Source organism: Maylandia zebra, linkage group LG2 (genome assembly GCF_041146795.1).
Source record: "Maylandia zebra isolate NMK-2024a linkage group LG2, Mzebra_GT3a, whole genome shotgun sequence".
Taxonomy (NCBI): domain Eukaryota; kingdom Metazoa; phylum Chordata; class Actinopteri; order Cichliformes; family Cichlidae; genus Maylandia; species Maylandia zebra.
In genome coordinates this window covers 44206742-44217903 of record NC_135168.1, presented here as the reverse complement: position 1 = coordinate 44217903, position 11162 = coordinate 44206742, and the positions used below count along the sequence as shown (strand labels likewise).

At 39.7% G+C, this 11162-nt stretch overlaps 1 protein-coding gene across 1 annotated transcript; it reads right to left on the bottom strand.

Annotated features, from left to right (window-relative positions):
• Nucleotides 1-2312: 2312 nt before the first annotated feature.
• On the bottom strand, nt 2313-10696 carry rap2c (RAP2C, member of RAS oncogene family). Its single transcript, XM_004545603.6, has 3 exons — nt 9749-10696; nt 8822-9107; nt 2313-3628 (listed from the first exon to the last, which is right to left on the bottom strand). Exons 1-2 carry the CDS (start codon nt 10019-10021, stop codon nt 8829-8831), a joined length of 552 nt encoding a protein of 183 aa, XP_004545660.1. The 5' UTR covers nt 10022-10696; the 3' UTR covers nt 2313-3628; nt 8822-8828.
• Between the last annotated feature and the right edge of the window lie 466 nt (nt 10697-11162).

The window sequence follows — 11162 nt, the reverse complement described above, 5'->3', positions numbered from 1 at the left end:
AAAGTGTGGGCGGCCTGTGGTGTAAAGACTTCCTGTACCTGGGGCATGCAGGTGTAGAGCAGCAAATGTGGTGACAAAGCTCTGCAGAGGCATCAGGGCACCAGCATAAAGCAACGAGCAGCAGCATCAAGGAGCTGAAGGTCAAGAGACATCCAGGAGTCCACACTTTGAGATCTCATGTGTACTGCATAAATCGTGCTGTATTTAGTGACCTAAAAGTTTACGGTTTTTGCTAAAGTTTTCTGTGAAGCTAAACAACCACAAAATCCTCTCACATCTGCTCAGGACCTTTTTAACCAATTCATGCTTCTTTTAAATCCAGAAGCAATAACACTTTTCAGGTCGCAGCACCTAAACTTCAGACTCTTTTCTTCCATGATGCACATCTGATGTGGGTGGAAAGACGAAAATTCTGATTTAGATGGTCGCAGTTGAACTTGTTTCTCATTCGGTGAATTTAAAAGACTCACTTTGTTTGTGGTAATCATGTTTTCATTTATGATGACACACTCCTGTTCCCTGTAGGCTGATGTGGTGTTTTTTGCTGTACTCACAGTGCAGATTGAGATAAACTCAGCAGGAAAACGGGACTTTAGTTTCCTTGAAGAGCTGAGATGAGCCTGCTGATTGTGAGACATCAGCGACCCCACACAGCAGCAGAAGCATCTGCCAGCTCAGTGCAGGATGCAGATTCAGTGTGCACCCAACAGCTCCACCTGACAGCCAAATAGCAGTAGCAATGAAGATGAGCCAGTTTTCTGCTGTGTGGGAAGTTGCAGCACCATCATGTGTGAAATCTGCAAGAAAAAAAAAACTCTGCAAATGGTGCGCACGCGCACACACAGATAACAAACTGCCAGGCTGGTGCACGAAAAAACAAACACATTAACAAGGAAATGGAAAGTGTGGCCTATTACTGGCAGTGTTTATTTTTAGACGATTAAAAGTTGGAACTCTTCTTGCTCGTTTACCAGAAACATCACAAAAGTTGTTGTGTGGGCCTTATTGGTGCACATGTCAGGTATGGTGTTAAAACCTGCATGCACTCATTTATGTATCAAGGTGCAGTAAAGAGGACCCAAGGCCCATTTTTTTCACGTTGACTACAAACCCCAGATATTGCTGGGAAACCTCGGTAGAGCTGATTTCAGGTACCGTGCACCTTTCACATAGTATGAACTGTCCTCACAGCAGAACTGAGGAGATCTTAAGCTCTTAGTTCTCTTTTAGGGAAACATAAAGCATCCTTAATATTTCTTGTTACTTTCATAAGTCGAGAAAATTAAACTCCATCTTTCTGTGTATATAAGCAGTCATGTGAAAAAATAAAGGTGTCTCTGTGCAGTGCTTGCTTTCCATTTCAGCCATTCTAATGTAGATTTGCTAGTGTGATTGGGATCACTGACCTATTGCATGACTCAACTTCGGCCAAGCTTTATCTGTCAGATGTCCTCACATTTGAGCATACTTTTATGTAGAGTTCATTTCATTTTCATTTATTTATTTCAGACTTTTAGTCACTGAGTCATTGAGCTGACTCAGTGACTAAAAGATGCCCAGGGCCTGTGGCTGGAAAATAAGTCCAGATCATCACCCCTCCACCACCATGCTTGACAGCTGGAATGAGGAAGAGAAACTGTAGTTCCTCTACTGGCCACTTGAGGGCGACTCCAAAAGAGAATCCCATGTTAATATGCCTAATTTTACAGCCTGGCCTCTGTGGATAATTCTCCCATTCATCACAGCTGCATGTCCTGACACAGGCAGTTGGATCAGATTGGGGTCTGCTAGGCCTCAGCTACTATTTTGAGCCATTAAACTGGACCTCTTTACTGTTTGTGTGCTGTTGGTGCCTTTTGGATCATTTCTGGATTATCTGACTAACATTACAGCTTCCTGGGAGGTACAGATCACGCAAGAAATTATTCTCCAGTTTTGATGAGTGAAATTAGCACTAATTAAATAATAAATACCCAGTTAATGGTAACCTCTGGCTCAAAATTATGCAGTGGTTCACGCACGCTATGTCCATATTTTATACCAAATTTGCATGACACATCTGACAAAGCACCAAATCACGTCTTACAAGGTGATCAAATACTTACATCACTAACTAAAATGTACATTTTTTGTAAATCTCCTAATAGTTTTGTTGAGAATTTAATTAAATTATTAAAATAAACCCACCAATTACATTATGGACTGCTGGTGAATTTAATAATTCAGCAATGACTTGTTTACCCTAGTGTATAAATGATCAAATCAGGGTTATTTAGTCAAGTAAAAGACAAAATTTGTGTCACATCACAAAAGCAGATTCCAGCATGTTTATTACCAAATGATGACAATTGTTATCTTCCAGGGGGAAAAAAAAAAACAAACAAACAAAAGAAATATGAGGCCAAACGGGGTGCAACAGATATCTTAAGGCTCTGTTAAATTCTTAGCTTCAAAACAAAGATACAACATAGCATGTATCCCAAAAATGCACAGAAAGCAAATAACTAGTATAAGTTTAAAACTGGCTAGCCCGTGTCATTAGCTCTTAATAAATAGGTTACTATAAGAAAAAGAAGAATACAAAGTGAAATCTGATTAACTGTGTCAGAACTTCTTATTAATCCACATTTCAGAGGAAGTTATTTTTTTCTAAATGATAAGGAATCGGCGTCTCTGAATATTTAAAGTGACACGCGTCATGGAGTCAAACACAAATATGCACGCTGAACTTCCTGCAGTCGTTCCCCCCTCCCTCCAATAGAATAAAATAACAAAATAAAAAACTGCCCTCAAGAAAGCTGAAAATGGAAGACCGGCGTCCACGCAAGTCACACCTTGTAGAGACTGAAAACAGCAAAATGGCTCATCCACATCACTTCAAGTTGAATTAGCGGTAAAAAACATTTTCACTTTTGAGCGTGCGTGCTTTCAGATGAGTTTCACTGCCTCACACTACTGAAAAATTAAAAATAAGCATCACTGGTTTAATACAGTTATTCACCCTGCTGAGCTAAAAAAACAAAAACAAAAAACCTCACGTTACTTTAATTTGTGTCAGTTTTACGGAATAAGATTTTCAAAATAAGATCAGCACAGTACACCAGGATGGGAAACTGGCTGAAGTAAGCATGCTTAAAAGTGAAAATGCTCCAATAATATGAAATAATTTTTTCAAATTCCAAACTTGAGACATAATACAAGGAATATTAAAGTATATAGTAATGATTTAAGCAGCTTTAAAAAGATGCTGCAACCTCACAACACTCCTGCTTTCAGGGATATTTCAGAAAAAAAAAAAACCCCACACACACATAAAAAACAAAAAACAAAAAAGCCCGAAAAGACGAATTCACAGGTGGCCGTTCGTAAAAGTCAGTCAGTACAACTTGATCCCGGGTCATCGCGAAGGCCGTTGAGGTTGCAGCAGAAACATCTTCTAACAGTTATGATATCAAAAATAGGACCGACGTCTTTCCTGTCAGATGCTCTGAGACAGGAAGTCAGAAACCACCTCAAGCAGAAACTTTGCCAGCTGCGGTAAGTTTTTAATCAGCAGGGTTGAAGTCAGGTTGTGCCCGCGTTAACGGATCATCAAAAAGCTTGAGGTGGATCCAGACAAATGATGAGTCTGTGAAACAGAAAGACAGGAGGCCATTAGCTCAGGGTTTGTGAAGTTAAACGCAATGATTTTTAAGATCAAAGCATGTCAAAGTTATTTTCAAATACAAGTCAGAGTCATGTTTGGATTATTTAACAGTTTTTTATGCTTTTCTCTGCCATATGTAACGGTAAACTAAAGCTTCCCTGGTTTCTGGACTGCTGCTCAGACAAAATGTACAAATAAAAGTCATTGACGGCAAACGTCTCCTTACTAACAATCCTTATGATGCTTTAAATCCACTAAGGATATGGCATAAAGTATTCCATGTCCGAGGTGCATAAAGAAAATGGTTTTCTCTCAAACTTAAAAACTCTGTGCACAATAAAAAACACAAAAACAAGAAAACAAAAAACTGTTTGGATTACTGTCCAGTGAATTTCTTCCAGTGTACTGCAGCCTGCTGGACCCAAAATGGCTGCCCTCATACTGGATTATTTTTGTTTAAACATAATAAAATTTGCTCATGTAGCTTATTAACCTACTTTCTTAAACTAATTTGAATCCTGGAGTGCAACAGTATTGACTGTTCTTAGGTATATTTCTTCTTTATTTGTAATACACGCAGGGTTACATCCTCCTGCAGGTCAATGCCCAAACAGAACGATGTTTAAGGAACGCTACGGTTTGTCTGATAAAATCAAGTTGTGGATAAAAACTGATACTCACATGGCGGTATTTTGAGTTGCGTTTACTGTGTACACGGTAATGCTCGATGTTTTATTTTTAAATTACTGAGTTTTGCGGTTTAAGGAAAGAAAATTCGTAAAGCTTGCAACTGATGCTTAAAGGTTACAGTGAAGTTACAGTACTGAGAAAAAGTATTTGCCCCTGCTCTCTCTTTTGTTTCTTTTTTCCACATTTACAGGTTTCAGATCATCAAACAAATGTTAATATTGGAAAAAGATAACCCAAGTAAAATACAAATAGCAGCTTTTAATGATTTCATATATTATGGAAAACTAACCCAAACTACCTGACCCCATGTGAAAACGTAATTGTCCTCTAATTATAAGAGCTAGTCACAGCAAGAACTGCAATCAAGTGTTTGCCATAACTGGCATTGAGTCTTTCATATCCCTTTGGAGGAATTCTGGCCCACTCTTCTTTACAGAACTATTTTAATTCACTAATACTTTTTGAGGGTTTCAAGTATAAATAGTCTAAGGTCATACCAAAGCATCTCAATTTGATTTAAGCCCATTCAGAGGTGGACTTATCTCATTGTGCTGCTGCATAACCAGGGATGGGAATTGATAAGAATTTAGTGATTCAGATTCCATTATCCATATCTAGAGCTGGGCGATATGAGATTTTTTCATATCACGATATGTTTTTTTCATTTCAGGCGATAACGATATCTATCACGATATAAGCCAAATAACTATATTTGTAAGATTTAAATGTGCCGTTGCTCACAAGTAAAATGTGAAATAATCAGCAGCTTGTTTTTATTTAAATATTTATTTCCCATAATAAGTTCAACAGGGTAGATGTACTTAAGGAACATGAGACTTTGTCAGATAAATAAAGGCAAATATTGCAAACTACACAAAAGGCAGCCGCTAAAGCGTTTAAGTTTCAAAACAGAACAAACGAAACAGACTAAATTGTCAATTCCACTTAGAAACAAAATATTAATTCTAAAAATAAATCTTAGTTTGTTTTACAGAAGAACAGACAAAACTGACTAACTTTTGTCAATATCAAATAAACTGAGAACTAAAAGGAAATTCTCAATCTCTCCTTGTTGTATAGCTGAGCTTTTCAAACAGTTTTAACAGTTACTTTAGTCTGACAAAAGCTGAATGACGAATTAGCGCTTCCAGTCAGAGACTGAGGCTACGTCCACACGTACACGGGTATTTTTGAAAACGGAGATTTTCCGTTTTCGTTTTAAAAAATAATCCCGTCCACACATAAAGGCAGAAATGAAGGAAAACGCTGTTATGAACATGCCAAAGCAGCAGGTGGCGCTAGATTCCTAACCGTGCAGAAATGTTGGCCAATCAGAAGTCTAGAAGCCTCGGTGGGAAAAAGTAAACAAAGCTGGGGCATAGAAGCAGAACCGAGTCGTATGTGTGGAGGGACAGTAACTGTGTGTATATATGTAAGCATTTAAACACTGCAGAGAGTACAATTAACAGAAACAGTATTGTAGAAATTCATTTCACCGAAACAATAACGTGGCGCACAGTGTGACGCATGCACCAGTTTATTGTATTTCCAGACTTGCTTTCGGCACAATTTACAGTGCACGCTACTCTGTTTTTTGTCAGACTTGAAATAGCCGAAATACCTTCACACTACGGAACTTCTATGGCTCTTCCGTTCGACAATCTCTCCGGCATTGGAACCATCATCTGTTTTCTCTTCGGTCACGCTCGGTTGATTTTTCTAGTCGGCACACTCATTTCCTCCGCTGGCTGCTTCCCAAACAAACCCACGTGCGGCTTGGCACTTGTGCTGTACGTAACAAGTCACGCGAGGTGACGCTGCGGCTGTGATTGGTTCGGCTCTGCGCTACTTAATTTAGATTGGCTGACCTTTTTTTTTTTTTTTTTTAAGAGGACGAGAGCGGCGAGGTCTATCGCGATAGCTTAATTTCTCTATCGAGTAAAAGTTATATCGCGATACATATCGTTATCGTTCTATCGCCCAGCTCTATCCATATCATTTACTGATTGATTCCTTATCGATTCAATTCTTACTGATAGTGCTGTGTGGTTAAATGTTTGTGCATGTTGGAGGCTTTTCCTGTCTTTGATGTGTTGGTGGACATTAAAAACAAATAATGTATTATGGTAAATGGTAAATGGCCTGTATTTATATAGCGCTTTACTAGTCCCTAAGGACCCCAAAGCGCTTTACATATCCAGTCATCCACCCATTCACACACATATATTATACATATATTATGCAGAACACTTTGAGGAAGTAATTTGACACATTACTTTCGCGTTTCTCAGTAAAATGACCTGAAACATACCATCTCATAATTACCATTTAACAACATAAACCTCAGGCTACAGTCCCACGCATCAGCACAAATCCCTATCCTAATGAATGGACAATAAGCTGGGCTTAATTGGCAGGCAAGAAACTGAAATACTGGGAAAAGGTTCTCAATTCCCATCCCAATTTAAAACCCAAATGATTTTGAGCTTCAAAGCATGATCTCATGACAGGATATTCTTCAGGTTTTTTTGTTTCTGTTTTTGTAGCGAGCAGAGTTCATAGTTCCATCAATTACATCAAGTCATCCAAGTCCTGAAGCAGCAAAGCAGCCCCAAAGCATCACATTACCACCACCATGTTTGGCTGTTGATACAATGTTCTTTTTATGAAATGCTGTGTTAGTTCTCCACCTAATGTAACAGAAATATTTTAAGCTCACATTTGTTTTTAGCCACACACAAATCAAGCCTTTGGGTTTGTTTTGTTCATCGGTGGCTTTTGTCTCTTTCTTATTTCTGAATCATGAACTCTGACATCTATTGCAGGAAGTGAGGCCTAAAGTTCTTTAGATGTTCTGAGTGCTTTTGTGACCTCTTGGATGAGTTGTTGATGCACTCTTGGGAGTAATTTTGGTAGGTCACCCACTGCTGGTAATGTGCACTGCAGTTCTCTATATTTATGTGATTCAGTGGAGTTCCAAAGCCTTAGAAATTGCTTTTTAACTCTTTCCATACTAAGAGATGTCAATGTTTCTAATCAGTTTGAGTTTCTTTAACTCACAGCACGACATGTTGCTTTTTGAGTTAATTTAGCCTACTTCACTTTGTTAGACATGTTCTCGTTAAGTGATTTCCTGATTCAACATGTCTGGTAGGGTGTACTAGTGAAACTGAACTTACCCCCTGTGAATTAATCACAGTTAATTCGGGATTTTGGATAGATCTTTTCCCATAATAAAAAACTCCATTTTGTTTTTACTTGGGTTATCTAATATTAAATTTTGTTTGATCTGGCAATTTCTTAACTTTGCTGCAGAATGACAACAGCAGGCACTCTCTTTCTACAGTAGTAACAATATCTGCAGCATTCTCAAGAGAGGCGCATCATTTATTTTACTACATTTATTTATGCCCCAAAACGCATTTATGATACTGTTGTGCATTTAGCTAGCAGTATATAATATATAAAAAAAATCCCAGTGAGCCAACAGATCAGACATTTTAAATTATAAATACGTAATAAATTAAAATGTCTGATCTGTTGGCTCACTGGGATTTTTTTTTTTAAAACACTGAGCTGGGGATCCACTGATCTAATAACTGGATCAGATATCATTCCAGGCTTAACTCAAAAATTTGGAACGTACATCTGTGCCTGCTGTCTACAGAAGCATCTATTAAACTCAGCTGTATGTTTTGTTCTGTGTTTACTTCTAGCGTGAAAATGTGAAGTACTTCAAAAAACGTAATCTACCGTGTTGATGGACTCAAAGAAAATCCAAAGGGTTTAAGGATTACTTATTATTGATTATCTGACACATTTTGGATCCTGAACTTCACAGATGTCATCATTAGTTAAAAACAACTTAAAAGTCCAAATTAAAAGGTACTGATGGAGAACCTCATATATCACCATAAGATGACAATGAATTAACAGAGTAATGATTAAAGGTTTAGCACTCAGAATTTTTAAAGCAGCCATCTTTATTTTCTTGTTTTAATTTGAGACTAAATGACCGGCGAGAATCCTACAGCTGCATAAGATTTAAAAGGCTGGTGGGTTTTAAACCGCGGTTGCATCTCTCACAGAATCTAAACTGAACTTCCTGTTTTGGAACATAAATTATTTTTCAGGATGTCACATTTTCCTCTTTCTGCGACTCGCCTCATAGGACCATCTGCTTCATTGCCCCCTGCTCTTCCTCCCGGCCCTGAGCATTCAGACAGTTGCATTCTTCATGCTGCATACTTTCTGCGATCTTATGATAACAAGATAAACCAAACAGTTTGCCCAGAGCAGCACCACCCACTCTTCTTTCTCACTTCCAGCCGAATCTCTCTCTCCCTCACACTGCACTCAAAACACCACACAGTCTTGTGAACCGTCTCTACAGGGACATTTTATCACATTTCGTAAAAATAGTAAGGGGCCAACTGTGCTGTGTGTCCAGAGCATGGGTACAGCCCTGCTAGATGATGTCCCTACCTTTTCCTCACTGTACCACGCAGGCTGTGCAGCACTGTTCCTGCTTCTCTGGCAGCGAGGAGTAATTCATCTGCCGGACAATCTCTGCAAACAGCTCATCCACCATCGTCTTGCTCTTGGCAGAGGTTTCGATAAAAGGGCAGCCCCACTCTTGAGCCAAAGCCCGTCCATCCGATCCGGCCACCTCACGCTCAGACTCCAGGTCGACTTTGTTACCAACCAGAATCAGCGGCACCTTCTCAAAGCGCTTCACTCGCACTATTTGGTCTCGCATTGGTCTGATGTCCTTAAAAATTGAGAAAAATAAGAAGTGTGAGATATTGAAATTTAAACAAAACAAAAAATTAATCATCAAGCAGATGCGAACTTTGGTTATTTCTCAATAGGCACAATTTCTTCATGATGCAAACATTTAATTACGATTTTTCTGGCTCAAAACTGGTCACATTGTTGAGGTAAAGCTTTGTTTTACCCAGCAGACATTCGTGAATTTTCATGAAAGTTTTGGAAATATGCAAATATATATTTTACGGTTGCTAAACATTTCCTTTTGGGAAGGCCAAAACTTCTTTTCACATCTAGTTAAAGCACTTTTATTTATTGGTACTTCAAAAGTAATTATCCATTAAATACCGAGTGCTAATATTGAAGGCTCTAAAATATCAGGACGTGGGATGACTATTTTCTTTAGTAGACCTGGTTCATAGTTATCTAAGCTTTCTTATGCACTGTTTGTTTTCTGTGTGGTGCCATCCTTCAACAAATGAGTGCTATATGGAGATATTGGGGGTCCAAATGAGCCCTAGCCTTCACATTTTAATCTCGATAATGTGGCTTGTAGCATTCCCTGCATGAGAAGTATGAATCACAGCCTGATTAACCACATACGGTTGCAGATTTCAGGTGTGTGTGGTGCATCTGGGGTACCTGGAAAGACTGCTGGTTGACCAGGCTGTAGACCAGGATGAAGCCCTGTCCGTTCTTGATGTACAGGTCTCTCATGGACGCGAACTGCTCTGTCCCCGCCGTGTCCAGGATCTCCAGCACGGAGGGCGACGAGTCCACCTCGATCTCCTTCCGGTAGAAGTCCTCGATGGTCGGGTCATATTTCTCGATAAAAGTGCCGGTGACAAACTGCACGGTGAGCGCGGATTTCCCGACGCCGCCGCTGCCCAGCACGACAACTTTGTATTCTTTCATTGGGGCGGTCAAGGCGGGCTAACTCAGCAGCTAACGACTGCTATACTCGCTCCACAAACATTTATCAGGCCTTTACGAGAGCTAACGAGAGAAGCCACAAAAGTTAGACGATATACAATAACCCCCCTCATTCACATAAACAGTTCAACCGCTCATACTTGGGTTTTTCTACGTTTTCCAGCTAGTGAGACAGTAAAAGTTGATGTCCGGCAACTCCGGCGTTAGCTAGCGTTAAAGCTAGCTCGCGCCTTGCTGAATTCCCGCTGTGCCATCCTCGCGCTTTCAGTCGTTAGATCGATGTGATTCACCACAAGCGCCGGCGTTGGTCAGTGAACTTGTTGTCTACTGACGGCAGGTCACGGTGGTACACATTAGACCCTCACCCCAAACCGCATGACAGTCCCCACAGCAGCCCGCCGGTATCGCCGCAGCGTTGACTGCGTCCTTCCCTTAGTCCGGGCCTGGTTCTGGTTCCGGCCCAGCCCGGCGCCCTAGCAACCGGGCCCGTTATCGACGCAGACTCAGTGTTATAATCCCACCGTCCATTGGCTACAGTTTATTACTGATCCGGTATATATGTGACTGTGTACAGGGTGGGTTCTGCTTCAGAAAGAAAGGCTTTTTTTTCAACCATCTGATTTCCTGGAGCTAACAACCTGTTTCCGCTAACGAGAATCAGACTTCCGCTGCGACGGTTTTCATAATAAAAGCACACAAAACGTTACAGAAAATTACGATTTTTCGTTTCTAACATCCATCCAGGTTTTCCACTTAGCCAATTCTGGGTCGCGGGGACTTGATCATGTTCTTTCCTTGATATTTATTTATTTATTTAAATACAGTACTGTGCAAATGCCTTGAGACACCCCTTATTCCTTTAAATTAGTTTTTTTTAAATGCGCCCTCTCCAGGCTTTTTGAAGAAAATCTTTTTTCCTTTTCACTCATTTTCAGTCCAGTCCTTGTACCTGACCATTTTCAGATGACAATTTTAAAAAAATGTTTTACACTGACGTTTGAGTCATTCAAACAAGTGATGAGCTAGTTTTATGTCCACACACAATAGACAGTTTGTTACATTTCAGTTTTATTACAGTTTAGTTGAATACACAATAATAATAATAATGATAATTGCTAACCTA

What these genes read in the sequence shown, in the direction of transcription:
- rap2c (XM_004545603.6), bottom strand. Translation starts at nt 10,021, where the DNA reads ATGAAAGAATACAAAGTTGTCGTGCTGGGCAGCGGCGGCGTCGGGAAA. An exon ending in TCAACCAGCAGTCTTTCCAG is followed by an intron (nt 9,108 to 9,748) that starts GTACCCCAGATG and finishes TCAATTTTTAAG; the next exon opens with GACATCAGACCAATGCGAGA.